Source organism: Pholcus phalangioides, unplaced genomic scaffold (assembly GCF_987345545.1).
Source record: "Pholcus phalangioides strain wild (caught in Gottingen) unplaced genomic scaffold, Ppha-v1.0 ptg000015l_1, whole genome shotgun sequence".
Taxonomy (NCBI): domain Eukaryota; kingdom Metazoa; phylum Arthropoda; class Arachnida; order Araneae; family Pholcidae; genus Pholcus; species Pholcus phalangioides.
Genome location: NW_028301608.1, coordinates 81,356,378 through 81,373,617, shown reverse-complemented (window position 1 = coordinate 81,373,617; position 17,240 = coordinate 81,356,378). Strand labels below are relative to the sequence as shown.

Sequence of the window (17,240 nt, the reverse complement as noted above, 5' to 3'; positions counted from 1 at the left end):
AAAATTTAGATTTCTTATTTTATGACTCACTGTATTTTCACTCTCAAAACTGGTACAGGGTGATTCCTGAACAAATTTTGAGCATTTTATGAATTGGAACTTGTACGGCGAGCGAACGGTTGATGAGATAAAGGCAGAATTAGGACTTACAGGACACCCTGTATAATGATCTCTCTTTTAAGGTATTTTACATCGAAATTTTTGTGCATATATACAATCAGATCACAATATAACAAACTCCTATCTAGTTTGGGAATTTTTTTCATATATTCATCAAATTAACCAATTACACAGAGTATTATGCATAATCACCGGTAAAAGCAATAAGTTTTAAGTATTTATCAAATTTGGTTAGCTTCTCATGTATGATTACCGATAAAAGTGATAAATTTGGCAAATTTAGAGACGATTGGCGATTATGCATAGTAACCGATTTATCATATTAGCCATAACATATAAATTGAAATTTAAATAACGGTAGTTTAGTAACACTACCTAGCTACTACTACTGACTAGTAATAATTTAAATAACGGTTAATTTACTAAAGTAAATATGGTTAATTTACTAAAGTAAATATGGTTAATTTACTAAAGTAAATATGATAAATTATACATAATACCCGGTTATTATGCATACCTACCACAATCGTCTTGGTAAGTTTGATAAATTTATCATTTTTTACTGCGAATATGCATAATATGCAAGCATCGTAGGTTAGTTTGATAAATACTGAAAACATTGTCACTTTTACCAGTGATTACGCATAATACCCACACAAGCGTCGTTGGCTAATTTGGTAAGTATTGAAAACATTATCGCTTTTACCGGTGATGATATAACATAATAACCCCAAGTGTCTTTGGTAAATTTGATAAGTACTTGAAATTTATCACCTTTGTATGTGATTATGCATATTACCTTAGTGTAATCGGTGAATTTGATAATTATGAAAAAATTCCAAATAGTCTAGTATGTGAGTGATGATTCATCACTACAGCCCGGATTATATGCAAATGCATAGGTGCATATGCATTTGCGTATTTTGGCCTTTTTTAGCATATAAATTTTTTTAATGCATATAAATGCATAAAATCAAAGAATTTTCAGGATAAGTGCATATTTTTGATGGTTTGTTCATAAGCTCACTCAATTTTTTTTTTTTGTAATTTTCACAATTAAATATTATTCATAATATTTTTTCATAACATCGATTTTTTTCCGCAGGTGAAATTTAGGGAATTAATACTTATTTATAAAGTATTTTACGAATATTAACCGTTTTATTGTAAGGCTTGTTCTAGAGATATGTCATAGTGTTAAATTTTTTTAGAAATAGTGTCGAAATTCTTTCGTTACTGGTATTTTTGTTATTGAGCACTGCAACAAACTGAAAATTAAAAAATGCCTGAATAAAAAATTGTAGAAGTTATTTGCATATGCGGTACAGGGATATTTTTTTGTAGATGAAAATACATATGCACTAAGAAATAAGAAAGATGCATTTTAAAAATACATCCACTTTTTTTTGTGGATGGCTTTTAATGCATATTTTCTCATTTTTTGCACATATTTCGGAATTTTTTACTTTTAAAAATTTATAGTGCATATTCTGGGGTGTTCAATCATATTTTTGGATGTAAATGCATATTTTGTCATTTTAAGTGCACATTTTGTTTTTAAGTGCACATTTTGTATTTAAGTGCTTATTTTTGCATTTTTAAGTGCTTATTTTTGCATTTTTAAGTGCTTATTTTTGCATTTTTAAGTGCTTATTTTTGCATTTTTAATTGCATATTTTTGCATTTTTAATTGCATATTTTTCCATTTTTACGTGCATATTTGCATATTTTTAGAGCATATTTGCATATTTTTAGAGCGCCACTTTTTTAGTGCATATAATCCGGACTCTATTCATCACTGATGAATATAGTCAGACCCCGATATAACGATACAACACATGTATGAATTATGATATATAGAATATATCATATAGTACGATTTATCATGTTTACCAATGACGTGGCGCTTGTGTATTATGCCTAATCACCGTTGAAAAAAAGTGATAATTTTTTTTAGTAATTATTGAATTCATCAATGACGCCTGGGTATAATCGCCGGAAAAAGTGATGAATTTAGGGAAATTTATCAAACTTACCAAAATGCTCTGCGATTATGCATAGCAATAGGTAATTATGCATAACCGATTTATCACATTTACCGTAACATATTCACCAAATGCTATTGACCGAGTTTAGATAGAAAGATATACGTCTATATATAGTAGTTTGTTAGAGTTAAACACAAGTCGTGTTAGGGGGGAGAGAAATGATCATCCGGGCTATATCCGAGGTAAAAAACATGCCACACACGCATAAACGGAACATAGATCTTAGAATTCAATCATGTGATTACAGGGAAATCATATGTATCGAATGCGTTCTGGTTTTTTTTTTTTCAACAAAACCACGCATATCACAAGGATGAACAGGTCGCAGATTCTTAGTTCTCGAAACGTGTGCTATATTGTAAAAAGTTGCAGAATCGAATAAAGAAATGCCTTCAAGTATCTGAAATAAGTGAAGCGCAAACGGGTATTATATCGGGCTGTACAAGGTCCGTCAGCGAATTCCAACGTGAATTTTTTTAATCATTAAAATGGAGGGATTTGGCATCCGTCTCCATGATTTGCATTGTGAACCAATTTCCACTAACCGTGCAATCGTTCGTTAAAGTATCGTTTTCTTAGTTTCGTTATCCTTGATTGCCCCGGCACCAAAATTTTGAATATTTATGTTGACAGAATTAATAAAATGTTCGAGATCTTCTGAAATGAAATTATTAGTTATTCTTCTAGGTAACGTGATTAATTCTTCTTATAAATGAAATGATTGATTCTTCTAAATCTAATTCTTGATGAAATGATTCTTCTTCTAAATCTAATTATTGATGAAATGATTCTTCTTCTAAATCTAATTCTTGATGAAATGATTCTTCTTCTAAATCTAATTCTTGATGAAATGATTCTTCTTCTAAATCTAGAATTCCTAATTCTCTCTCTAAATCAAATTGTTGATTCTTGATGACATAATTCTTTCTCTAAATCAATGTTTACCAAAGTGGGCAATATCGTCCCCGGTGAGTGATAAAATGGTCCAGGGGGGTGATAGAAGCTATGGGTATAGGAACTATGGAACATAGGATCCTATGGGTTCACTTGAGTTGGGGGCGATGAGAGAAAAAAATTTCTGAAGGAGGCGGAGATGGAACTAAAAGTTTGGGAAAGTATGCTCTAAATTCCCATTTCTTAATTCTCTCTCTTGATGAAATAATTCTTCCTCTAAATCGATTTCTTAATTCTTTATGAAATGATTCTTCCAAATCAAATTCCTTATTATTATGATGAAATGATTTTTCTTCTAAGTCAAGGCCGGAACTAGAGGGGGAGGCAGGAGGGGCAACTGCCCCGTACGGCAAAATTTAGGGGGCGACAGTTTTAGGTGGGAACAAAAAACACGTTATCAGGGAGGGGGGGACACCGTTTTTATGCCCCGGGAAAGTCTTAGTTACGGCCCTGTATATAAAAGTGTTTTTATTACGAAATTTTTTATTTTACAAAAATATTTTTTGCATCAAAAATAACTTTTTCATCATCTGGATGTCCCCCCCCCCCCCCCGGCGTACGCCTCTGCTCCCAATATGCGTGTTAAGAGGTCAGGTGCAAAGCTGATGAAATTTTGCTGACGTTGGGAGGGGGAGATCAAAAAAGGCTAAAAATCCTCTGACATAATATACTTGAATAGTCCCAAAGAAACGGTAATTTTTGATGCATTACATCAAGGAGCGTGTACCATGGTAAGAATCGTCATGTTCAATTCTTGAAAAAAGAGAAGGAAAAACTAGCATTTATGAGAAAATTCGTGACGTACAGCGCGAATGCTTCCTATAATTTCGAACTCACTAGCACAGAATAGTTTTTGTATCTTTAACATTAACTTTTTGACAAGCCCTTGCAAATCATTCGTTGTAACGAGATCCTCGTTATAAGCCGTACTCGTTATATCCAACTTTTACTGTATGTCGTCTTTCCGAAAATAGATTTATTTTCGAACATCAATTGAACCATTGAAAAAAAATATATATATATTTTATTTCGTTCAAAATTTTTTCTCTCTTATTTCAATTTACATCGAAAAAAAACATTTTTTTTATGTATTTACGGTTAGTGATTTTTTTTTTTTCATTATTAGTATAAAAAGAAAGGAAGAGACAACATCAGTAGGAACATACAGTGAAGGCAGATCCGGATCGTTGGCGTCACGGCTAAGGACAAGATGATATAAATCGTATTTATTTATGTTTTCTTGGCTTTGTTTTTCTTTCTTTTTTGAAACAGTTAATAAAGGAAACAAACAAAAGGGAAAAGAAAGAACGAGAGGGGAGAAGAATATAATAGATGGAAAGAAAGGGAACATACAAAATTAGAGGAGATCGGACGGGCGCGCGCCCACTTACCTGATTCACTTTGGGAACTGGGACAAAAAAAAACGGGTGATCATTTCCATTATTATGATGGAGAAGGACGGGATTTAGGGGCGAGCACAATTCTCTCGAGATATTTTATTTGCTCTGGTAGTTTAGGAGGAAAGCAGAACATCTCCACATGCATGGAAATCTACTTCTTTCTAGTACATATATCTCTCATGCATATTATCTGTCCTTTCATCTATCCGTTCGGACAGTAGGAGGCTACATTTTGTCTGAGTGAGGACGCCGATGCACACTCATTCAAAACAAACAATAAGTTGCATTCGAGAACGTTTAGGAGGAGTTTGTGTTTAGATTTTTTTGTTTAGGTTTCTGAAGTTATTTTTTACGGAGGAAAATTCCAAGAAACATGAAGAATATTCGAACATTGTCACAAGTTTTTGCGTTGCTTTCTTTAGCCGGTGTCACAGCTGCTCGTAAGTACCATATCACTATTCCATATTTGGTTTTCTTTCAATGTGGTTATAATAATGTTGAAATCTTGTAATCTGAATTTACATCATTTAGAAATACAATAACTGCTGTGCTGAGGGTCAAACTATTATCTGTATCAAGTTCTATAGATTATTTGATTTGATATTCAAAATATTCTCTCTCTCTCTCTCCCCCCCCCCTTCCCCGCGGACTACTAAAGGTCTCAGCTTGGTGTCCCAACTGATGAGATCGTTGGGACCCATTTAAGGACATTTCAAGCTGAAAAGACTGGGGGGGAGGGGAGAATTGAAAAAAGGACAATTCTTGGTATCTCTTCAACATATTGCCTCATTTTTGTTGACCAAATTCTTAAATCAAGGAAAAGTAGGAAAGAGGAAATTTTCTTCTCAGGCTTCCATGGACGGTTCCAGGGCCGTGCGATCCATGCGCCGCCGTTATAGAAGCGCAAAAAAAATATATATATATATATATAAACTATCTAAGGCATAGACGCTGGAACTTGGGAGCTGAGGCTGTTTGAACTCGACCCCTCCAATAATTAATGAATGCATAATGCAACACGCCACTCAACCCGTTCCCCCCGCATATGGGCTTGCGTTCCGTATCTGCACAACTAAACCTCGTTCATATTCCTCTGCGGAACTTCTAACGAATTTGTACATGTTGGAATTTGCGTGTCCGTGTTGTGAACCTAACGTAAAGTTTGTTTCGGTTTAATGCCTGTTGTGTGTGTGTGTGTGTGTGTGTGTGTGCGCGCGTGTGTGTGCGCGCGGTGCTGCCATCTGCCGTTGATTTTTCTAACTATGGGTGAAATGTAATGATGGAAGATTTTATCATTGTAGGCCTGTTGCTCTCGGTGGCGAGACTTTTCAACGGGGAGATGGGCTCGCATTCACGTCTCGAAGTTGGGAACTACAGAAAACCAACTTCAGCCCACCACCACTGTGGCGACAGTGGTGTTCGAACCCGGGTCCTCGCGATGCGAGTCCGTCACTATGACCATTCGATCACCGCAGCGACCATCGGGTGCATACGGTACAACTGGCAACTTTCAGCCGTCCTTCCCCTAGTGTTTTCTTCGTGCCAGTGTCTTTGTCGGAAGGGACCTAAACGATGTCTCGCGCGGATGAGAATCTTAGTGACCTTGTAATCGGGGGTGTGGTAGCCCAGGTTGATAAGATACTCGCCTAAAGTACCAAAGGATGTTTAGAAGCGTCGCGAGTTTGATATCCGGTTCAGAAAAAACTTTTCTGACACAGGGGTAAAGCAGAAACGGCGACATGACCACAGAAAAAATTGCTACCGCAGGGAGTCCCCCATCGAGGGGTTAGCGAGTAAAAACAATTGATGAGTATAAAAACAAGCCTGCCGTTCGGAATCGGCAATAAATTGTAGGTCCAGGTATAATTAGCCCTCATGTGCAGAAAATGACCGTGGTGCGACAAAAACGATCAATGGCACCGAGCGTACTTTCTACAGTCAGAACATCGTTGGCGACGATTCGAATCACAAGTTCAAAGACACTTCCAGATATATATAGTTCGCAGTTGCACATTCATTATCTTTCTTAGATTCACTCAGGCCTTTGTCCGGAGTGCGCGCACCATCCCCTCACAAATAGTGCATCTCATCGCGTCATTCACTGGCGTACGCAGGATGGGAGGGAGGTGTCAGGGCGGGAAAAATCTCAAAAACTGCACATGTCCGGTCGTCAAGTTTTGGAGATTTGATTGCTTAAAATAAGAGATGCCCGAATAAATTATTTTACACTCCCGAAAAAGTATTTTATCACTGAATTTTTACTAACGTTTAAACCCCTTTTTTAATTTTAAAAACAAAATGATTTTATTTGCATAAAAAATATCAAAAGTAATATAAATTTTTTTTTGGAATCGAAATTCTGAAAGAAATGCGCAAATTCAAAAGGAGAAAATGTGGTCGCCAATTAAAAATCTAAAATTACTCAACTTAATCAATTAGTCGCCACAAAGGGCTGGTAAACAGGACCGTAAAAGTGCATTAAAATACGCGTTGCCTACACATTTACATCACGGCTGCCAAAAAAAGCCATTTCTGCATCATCATCATCATCGTCGTTGATGAGAAAATTATAAAAAAAACGCGAAAGTGTTTAACTTTTTTGTTTTTTTACATGTTTGCATCGGGCATGTGGTCGAAAAAAATAATTGCCCGGTAGAAATTTTCACATTCCCCCAGGCATGTTGGGAGATTAGATTTGTCCAGCTTTTACGAGGCACACAAGGTACCCTTCGGTGCTCTAGCCTAGAAGCGTAACGCAGGATCGACCTTTGTTTGGAGGGAAGCCACAAAAGTTTTATTCTTAAGAAATTTTGAGCTACCACCCTCCAAAAAGCATTTAAATTAGCAGAAATTAGTTAGTATATCAGCATATAAAGGGTATTTTCTTTCAATATTTCAATTATTTTTACCGAAATATATTTTTTTCAAATTTTTGGTCGGCTTGAGGGGTGGGCAGCACGTTTTCTCTCAGCAATCTCCTGCATAAGCCTCTGTTCTAGTCTCTCCCCCTTTCCCTCACTCCTTTAGACCTCTTTTTGTGTAGTAAAAACGAAACCAACTCTCTTGGGAAGAAAAAAGGAACTCCCCTACCACCCCGTTTTTGTAAAGAGTCCTGCGCGCTTTTGTAAGAGTCCTCAGAAAAATCACTTTGCCCGGGGCCCATGATGCTAATATACAGTCACCGCATTAAACTTCAAGTTTGTCATATTCAAGTGACACAAAGACTTTGCATACGATAAGACAGTTATCCAACTTTAGGTCAATGCACCGCGGTCCACCCTTCATGAAATCGTAAACTTTCGGTTTTCGAGGGTTACGAAAAAATCCACATAAAATGCCTTTTTTTTTTAATAATTTATCTATCACAAAAATTTATGGAATGAATTACAATTTTGCCACACGAAATGTATCATTAATGAAGTGAACGTAAATGAAATGATTCCGCGGATCCGCTACAATATACGGACCACTGGTTGAAAAACACTGCGCTAAGGAAACTTGATACAACGAAAAAAAAATTGTTAGGCTTTTTTTGGCGAGTTTAGGTTTTTTTTTCCTTTCGTTGTTGAAGATTTTGTTTCACAAGTTCAAACATCACTCCAAACCAGGGCCGTCTTAACAGCATCATGGGTCCCCGGGCCAAGTGATTTTGCGAGCCGATCTCCTCGTTAAAAAGTCTCGCTACAGAGAGCAACAGGCCTACATCAGTACTTATTCAATCATTACATCTCACTCATAATTGGAAAAATTGATGGCAGATGGCAGCACAACAAGCGTTAAAATAGAAACAAACTTCACGTTAGGTTCGCAACATGTACAAGCACATTCCGGCATGAACCAATTCGTTAGAAATTCCGTAGAAGAATGTGTACGAGGTACATGTACGGTTGAGAAGTAGTAGTCTCTTTTCATAGTCATCCAGCCCATTTTCCAGGGCACTTATCTCCGTTTCTTGGTTCGGGCAAACTAATTAGATAAACAAAATTCTCATAAATTGTGTTCTGCCCCCCCCCCCCCTGTAAAGAAGTTCATCGCAATACATTTTGGTGTATCGCACAAAAAGTAGCGATACCGAACACTTCATTAACACTTTCAGTTTTCAGGTAGTACTAAATCCCGATGTTATTAAGGGCCATTCAAGTACTACGTAAGCAGATTTTTAGCCATTTTTGACCCCCCCCCCCTCGCCTTGTCAGAAAAATTTCGTCAGCAGCTTAGAATATTTCATATCTTCAAAAAAGGGTTGGTTGGTGACGTAATCTACCTTAAAACCCCCCTCGTCATCAAAAGTCAGCAATCCCCTTCCCCCCCCCCCTCGATGCTGACGATACTTGAATGACCCCTTAGGCCCCTTTTACACGGAGCGGATGCGGATGCGGGTCCGCATACCCTTTCACACGAGCACTGAAGATGCGGGTGTTTCGCCCGCATCTTTAGGTAGAAATTCGTGCATAAAAACTATTTTTTCGCAATTTTTGTAACTGTTTTTCTCCTTCACCCCTGATTCAGTGCCTAGAGGCATTCTTTGGTGGTTTAGTCTAGAGCCACATAGAATATGGGAATAAAGATGTCTTAATTCCGATCCTAACAAGTAGTCGATGGGAGAAAATGTGGAGAAAAATATTTTCAAAACATTTTGAAAAAAGAATCCGTCTTTCCGGAAAAATATGAAAGAAAAATTCCAAAAACATCCAATGTTCGCAAAAATCCAATCCAAAAACATCCAAAACTAATATGTTCCTAAAAAAAAAATTCAGGAGATATCAAAGAATTTGCAAGTAGAAAAAAAGGGGAGGGGTGGGAACGTTCAAAATGTCTGTGCTTAGAAATATTCACATCACAATTCTGTCTTAGTCCGGGATTACAGTATAAAAGTTTTATAAAAGTTAGTTTATAAAACTTGAAAAATGCAACCGATAGGCCGATCAGTTAAGTTCGCTCGAATGTAACAGATGTGTTTATTGGTTACATTTTTCAAGTTTTATAGTGTAATACCAGCCTTAGGCCGGGATTACACTATAAAAGTTTTGTAAAAGCTCTTTGATAAAACGTGAAAAATTCAACCAATATTATCTTATTGGTTGAATTTTTTGAATGCAAAATGTGTGTGTGTGTGCGCCTATTGGTTGAATTTTTCAACTTTCATAAAAGTTCTTTTATAAAACTTTATAGTATAATCCCGGCCGGATTACACTATAAAAATTTTATAACAATTATTTAAAAAAAAGCAACTAATAAATTTATTAGTTGCTTTTTTCAAGTTTTATAAAATAACTTTCATAAACCTTTTATAGTGAAATCCCATCCTTAGATTAGTCATTTCTGAAATATAAAATTTAATTTGTTCAAGTTTATAGACTGAATATTGAGTAAAATATACTTGTAGGTATTCGGGGGGAACCACCAAAAATATTCAAGTGCCAGGGTCTTCAAACGTCTTAATCCGGCCCTGAGTGAACACCGTACGTGGATAACGTTGTTTAATAAAAGCATTTTTTTTTAAGTTTGAAAAAATTAAAAGATTAAAAATTTAAAAAAATAATAAATATTTAAAATAATATTTCAAATATTTATAATTTTTTAAATAATTTTAAAAATTTAAAAAGAAAAAAATTAAAATTTTTAAATTAAATTTAAAAGTTATTAAAGTATTTAGTCAATTAAATATTCGTAATGAACAGAACGGCTTATAATTTTGGTCCCGTCAGTGGCCGTTGTTGGCAGGTTTTATTGTATAAAATTGTGAAATATGGACAAAAGGCAGTTAAAGTTGCTATATCTCCATCTCAGAAGGAAACAAAGGGATAGACGTATGTGGGTACATCATATTTGATGAACAGGGACCCTCATATGGTGTTTTTAAGTGTATTTATGGCAAATAATTCAAAAAATTCAGTGCAAAATAAGCTTTAAAAAGTAGCCAAAGATGCGGACGAATTCGTTCCGCATCCGCATCGTCTGAATAGCTCCGAATAAACCTATTGTCAAAACTTCTATGTGCGGATGCGGAGCCCGCACTTAGGTTTTGACACATGCGGACGACGTCCGGACCCGCATGAACATTTCCTAGGTGCGGAGATTTTTCGGCTCGTCTGAAAGGCGCAGTATATTCCAATTGTTAAAACTTCTTCCGGACCCGCATCCGCTCCGTGTGAAAGGGCCCTTAGACATCCTCGGGGAAGAACTAAAATGCGTGATGAGTTTAGAAATATATTGAAGGATATTTTTCGAGCGAAATACAAAAAAACATCGTTGCAGTGGTTTCAAAATATTGTCAAAACGTTTCGTTATATAGAGAGTTTATCGTAGTAAAGGATATCGTTGTATGGAGAGGAGTTTAACATTAGACTATAGGTGATTCCGAACAAGATTTGAAAAAAAACATCATTGTAGAGCAGTGTTTCCCAAAATGGGCAATACCGTCCCCTGATGGGAGATGGAATGGTCCAGCAGAGCGATAACATAGGATCCTATGGGTTCGCTTGAGTCGTGGGGGGGAAGCGATAAGAGAAAGAAATTTCTGAAGAAGAGGGTGATGGAACAAAAAGTTTAGGAACCTTTTCGGAACCTATGTTGTAGAGGAATTTATCGTTATATGAAGTATCGTTGCAGCGATGTTATTAAAATTCTCATCTCATTCCCACGGATACCACGAGCTCAAAATGTCTGGGAATATTATAATGGACATGCATCAATAGGCCGGGGGGGGGAAAAAAAGCACTAATAAACACGTGAAAACCTTATTTTAAACGGCAGGAAAAATAGACTTTCTCTCAGTAGCGTGTTGTGGTGCATTAAAAATCGAAGTGCACACACGGGGAAACAGTCTCGATATAATGTGCGAAGGAATAATAATGCGAGAGGTTAATGTTCGACTCGAATTCAGACACGGATGACCGACCAAATAGAGCAAAGCAGCCACTGCATGAAGTAATACCGTTTCTTTCTGCGGTTGGAGAGAGAAATCTTAAATTGCATCTTTTTTTCCCCTCCCGCCATTTATTATTTGACAAGTGACGAAGGAGGCAGTTGAATGAACGGACAACGAATCCCTTGCTTTATATTTGACAAATACACTTTGCATACATACATACTTCAACTTGTCTAAAAAGAAAAACTCAGAAACTCCATTTTCAAGAGTTTTAATGGATATAATAAATTTACCATATTGAAATGAAATTGGTATTTCCTCTTTCTTCCCCCCCCCCCCCCCATTATTTCCTTTCGATATCTTTTCAAGCTAATATTTCTTGGAAAAAACTTCCTATAGGAATGTCTAGGATAGGGTGGGGGTTCTAAGACGCTTCCTGCATGTGGCCCAACAAGCGATTTCAAACACGTGAACAAATATTTTTATGGACTGGATCAGTGTTTCCCAAAGTGGGCAATGTCACCCACTGGGACAATGAACAAAAAGTTTGGAAAACTGTGGACCGGATGGATCAGATCACAAGTGTCTTTTGACACCTGAGAGCTATGGGGAAACACTATACACAGTTGCGTGATTGTTTACGAGACTAATCGCGCATTTTGTCTGTAGACATTGGTGAACAAGTCGCAAGACGGTCTGTCCACTTTATCATCGTGTTCACACCTACATTCAGTCTACAACAGTGATTCCCAAAGTGGAGCTCACGCCTCACATAGAGAGCAATTCGATTTCGAGGGAGCAATTTGGGAATGAGTTTTTTTATTAAGGCTTGGGACTTTCTAGAACACTCACCATTCCATGTCAATAGAAAAATTTTGAACAATTTTTTAAGTGACTTCTTAAGCTTTAAACCAGGGGTTTTTAACCTTTTTTAGCCGCCATCGCAATCTTAGGGATCGGCGTATAGGGATATTTAAAAATAAATAAATAAAATAGAATATATATCGATTTAAAGGGGCCGGTGAAAGCCAGAATTTCGGACATTGGCCGGTTCAATTGGGCCAGCCAATTTCGGGCTTTGACAGTAATATGTAATATATATATGCTCAAGCTATAGATAAGCCCGTGAAAAGTTCTGTCTGGGAGCCCCGCCAAAGATCCCAGCCCGGGGAAATTTGCTCCAGGATATGAGGACCATGAAGCTGTCTATAAACAATATAGAAACATTCTCTATGGAAAAGTGTGGCGTGATTTCATCTATGAGTATAAATACGCGGAGAGTTTCCATATGGGTGCTACTTCTGATGAGGAGCACAGGTAGTGCTCGCGATGCGAAAAAGATTGAAGACGTCTGCTATGAATAAAAAAAAAATTATTCCACTTCCAGAAGCAAGGGCATATGAAGCTCGCTCAAAACAGTATTTCAATTTGAGCCACAAGTGAATGAATACAGTGAAAACCCTCAGGATTTAACACCAGGATTTTTCATGGGTCCATTCCATCCTCCTTCCCCGCGGGCGTGGATATGACATAGAATCATGCAGCTAAATAAAATACCCGAAATTGTAGATATTGTGAACTTTTTCTTTTGGGCGTTATATCCCTGATAATGTTTATCGGATTTTTCTGAAAACATATAAATTCTGTTCCTGTTGAAATTTTGATCATTAATATTTTCGCACACAGATTACAGCAGATCTCTCAGCTCCACAGACAAAACGGGAAGACTTTCTGAAACGGCAGTAGAAAAACCGCTACCAGAGGCTCACATTTTTACAGGTATTGATCACATATCATATACAATAATAGGCCTAGTTTTTTCCTTTGAATGGCTGAACAAAAAAAAAATGTATGTAATGGTCGAGTGCAAAAAAGATTTCAAATTTTTTCTCCTTCAAAATATCAAAGATGTTCTAATGGTTAATTGCAAATTTATAATTAACATCTTGAAAGCGAAGCAAAAAAGATGCGAAAAAAATTTTCAGCAGAGGACAGAACAGAACAGACCGAGTGCGACCAGACTCTGTCGCTTAAGCAATTTTAACTCATTGCCCCGAAGGGCGCGGTCGTGCCGAAAAAATTATGAAAGACAAGGAGGGAGATTGGGGGCCCCTCCTCTCGTAGGGTACAATATACATTCATTAATCCAGTGTTTCTTAACCTTTTTCAGCTCATGGCCCCCGACGGATCACATTTTTTTCTCGTGGCCCCCCTGTCCTATCCAGGGCCCCCCCTACCCTCATCCAAGAGTGAGATACTTTCTATTTTTTTTATTATGAATGAAATTTTAATAAATCAGGCCAATCTCTGGAATCCTGGCTAGGCACGGATTCAAATGATGGATTATCATCTCTCCCATCAGTCAAATTATATGGTAAAAATGAGTCTGTGTAAAATACGGGACGATCCAACAAACATGCACAATAAATAGACCCTCCCAACACATCAACCGTTGCTCTGGCGGCCCTCCATACTATGCTGGTACTAGATTTGGTACTATGATTTTCCCATGTAAGCTGTTCTTACGTATGAAAATCATATAGTACCAGATCCCATATAGTGCAGTCCCTCTCCCTCCATTATAGACATGAAGACCCTGGTCATGCCCAAATAGACCCAAGGGTTAAGATGCCCCTGGTTCTATGGACGGATCTGATGAATTCTGAAAGTAGTAACATTTTTCAACCATGTTTCACTTTTAAAGCTTTTCTCTTCACAGCTCTCTATGACTCCCTTCACCACCTGTCGTGGATCACCTTTCTACTGATTTTCTCCCGTGGCCCCCCTAGAATACCCCAGGACCGCAAGGGGGCCATATGGCCCCAGGTTGAGAACCACTGCATTAATCGTTATACATCGTATAATTCGTTATGTATACAATCGTTGTGACAATATACCTTCATTCGAGATTCAAAAATATGTAAATGAAATGTGTTGTGTAAATGAAAAATTAAAAAAAGAAAAATTGGGAGCCCTATCGTGGAACCCAAAGGAGAGGATCTAACTCATGTCATGGTAGTATCTTTCTGCGTCCGACTAGATCTCTGTGTAACTGCATCTTGTTGTCAGTCTAGCTGATCTCCGGAGGGAAGGGGGGGGGGCACTTTGATGTCCAAGCTCACTTTTTTTTCGTCTTCATTCGGGCTCCCAATTAGCTTGGACTCCTCTGGGTTGTCGCTCAAGAAGATGATGAGGTCTACTAGCAGTTTGGTTAGTTCACGCCCGAGTGGCGTGGTGGTAAGATGCTCGTCTATCACCGTGAAGGTTTCCATCACGGTTCGAACCCAAGGGAGGATATAGATAAGATATTTTCCCTAACGAACTTGAGGCGACCGCCAATCAACAGCGCCTTCATTTCCGACCCATCTCATTAATGGCAGTAAACTGCAATAAAGCGATATGGCTAGTGTTGGTGAAGTAGCGGTTAGGTCAGGTCTTATGAGTGCCCATTTTATCCAGGCCAGAGTTCAGCAGGAGTCCTGAAGAACAGATGCGTTGTGTGTGGGCAAGCCGTCGCATAATGCATTTTGGTCCCAATCTGACAGCATCCGCACTTGTCATTTTGTATCACATTGAAACGGCGAACTTTCGCTGAGAAGGGTCCGGGGATAAACATGGCGATCTCTCTTCTCCACCTGTTATTCTTGGCTTTCACCTTAAGAGATCACATCGTTTATTCGGATACCTTCGGGTTGTCCCAAAAGTCAGCTGCCATTCTTCTATCATGTTCCTCCAGATTAAAACCTTGGTGGGAGACGTACGTCAGCAGAGGACAGGCAGACCTTCAACACGATACTTACATAGTAGGAAAATTGAAAGCTTCCCACTTTTTTCGCTTGAAAATATGAAAGACAGATGGCAGCATAACCGAAACGAGCATAACTCTGACAGCATAACTACGTTAGGGCCATACTTAAGCTATAGGTGCAAATTGAACCGCGTACAACCAACGAACAACGCGGGTAAGGTCAATACCACATAGATAAACATAGGTATATAGGAGGATACATATCTATAGGAGGTATTGGTAAAAGGTCACCACAGAACTAAGGCGTGTGTATAAGCTATTTAGAGTGGCTATAGCCAGAACCGAGTGCGATGGCGTCAGCAAACCTCACGTGTAGCAATGGGATGTCTTTAAAAGTATTTTCTAGGGATTCTAGGATGCGCATATTGTAATGCAGTTCTCTTAGTGAACTCAGGACTCTCTTTTCGTAAAGGAACGATTTCTGGGGCCCGGAATCTAGGTATTTTGGAGAGACTACCCCCCCCCCCCGCAGCCTCGATTTTACAGTATATTTCTGAGGGGAAAGTTGGCATCAGAAAAAGGCATAAAAATAAAATTGAATATACGGAAATGTGCTACCACCTCACATGCACATAACCTAACATGCACCTGATACACAGTCCTCTGAAAAATTCTAACGAATCGGCACATGTTGGAACGTGTGTTGTGAGTGTATGTATATGCATGACCCTATGTTGTTAGTCGTGCTGGTTTAGTATTCTTGCTACCATCTGTGTTCCATATTTTTAATTAGAGATGGTAAATGCTTGAATTTTTTATATGTTCTATGTTCTTTAAATATCATGTTGAAGGTCTGCCTGCTCTCTGCGGAGAGACTTTCTCAAATGAGACACTGGCTCACATTCACGCCTTGAAGGTGGAAAACCAACTTCAGCCGGATCCTTATGATGAGAGTCCAGCGTGATGCCCACACGACCACACAATGGCAATATAGAAATGCTGGAAAATATCTCTATACAAAAATATAAACGCATGGAACAAAAAATAATGGAAAATGAAAATTAATGGCAATTCGCAATTAATGAATAATTCCACAACTAATGAAATTCAGACATAATAAAAAATAATTCTTTGATCAATGAAAAATCAAAATTAATTAAAATTCAGAATTGAAGAGAAATTTTTCTGTGAATTTAGAAACAATCACAGAATTAATAAAAATTCGGAATCAATTCAACTTCCGAAATTAATGAAAATAATCCCATAATTAATGAAAATTTGAAACTGACTGAAACGTCAAAACTGATGAAAGAACGAATCCAAAACAGCATCACGACTTCCTATATACGAGTTATGTAGGTGTATAATCCTTCAGTTATATAGGAGGTCGTGGCTGCATGCGGCTCACTTTGCACCTAGCCTTACACACAGAACACGTTTTGTCATGTATCAATTCAACAGAAATTTCCCAGAGGAATGTTTATGGGGTGCATGCACGATTAAGTAGCAGTAGTAGTCTAAGCAAAATACTTTTTGACATTAATAGCATTTCGGCATTTTCATTACATAAAAAATGTTTCAAGGAGTGTGTGCATGCGATTAAATTAACTCTTTTTTTCAGAGCAAAGTTTGAATCGAATGAAAGCGAGTGGGATTACGTTGCCATCAGAAGAAAGAGACATTTACCACCAAATTCCAGCTTTCAACGAACCAACAACTCCACTGACTATGACTGCTGCAGGATGGACGTCTTCGTTAGAGCATCAGTGGCAATTCCAGACTCTAGAGGACATACAACGCAACATCCATGGCAAGATTCCTTTCATTAAGATCTGAAAAATGGAAAATAAAACTCCCACAGCAAACCCACCTGAATACCTCTAGACAGATGTTAATCAGATCTTTTTAGACAGTGGCTGGCCACATTCATATCATGTTTGAATCGCATTCACCATATCATTGTATGTGTGCGTATATCTATTTACCATTAAAATTTTTTGAAAAAATTAATGGAATTATTATTTTTTTCTTTTTATCCATAAAAACTGGTTTCAACCCATTCATCGTATATTGTGCTGGAGCATTTATTTATAGTAAAG

At 37.7% G+C, this 17,240-nt stretch overlaps 1 protein-coding gene across 1 annotated transcript; it reads left to right on the top strand.

The window, feature by feature from the left end:
• Positions 1 to 4,423: 4,423 nt before the first annotated feature.
• LOC149076799 (uncharacterized) lies at positions 4,424 to 17,151 on the top strand. The gene is made up of 3 exons (XM_089242534.1): positions 4,424 to 4,962; positions 13,080 to 13,172; positions 16,763 to 17,151. Exons 1-3 carry the CDS (start codon positions 4,896 to 4,898, stop codon positions 16,975 to 16,977), a joined length of 375 nt encoding a protein of 124 aa, XP_089098660.1. The 5' UTR covers positions 4,424 to 4,895; the 3' UTR covers positions 16,978 to 17,151.
• Positions 17,152 to 17,240: the final 89 nt, after the last annotated feature.

Excerpts from the sequence above, each read along its gene's own strand:
- LOC149076799 (XM_089242534.1), top strand. The coding sequence starts at position 4,896 with ATGAAGAATATTCGAACATTGTCACAAGTTTTTGCGTTGCTTTCTTTA. Across the intron at positions 4,963-13,079 it reads AGCCGGTGTCACAGCTGCTC|ATTACAGCAGATCTCTCAGC; the intron begins GTAAGTACCATA and ends TTTCGCACACAG. Across the intron at positions 13,173-16,762 it reads AGAGGCTCACATTTTTACAG|AGCAAAGTTTGAATCGAATG; the intron begins GTATTGATCACA and ends TCTTTTTTTCAG.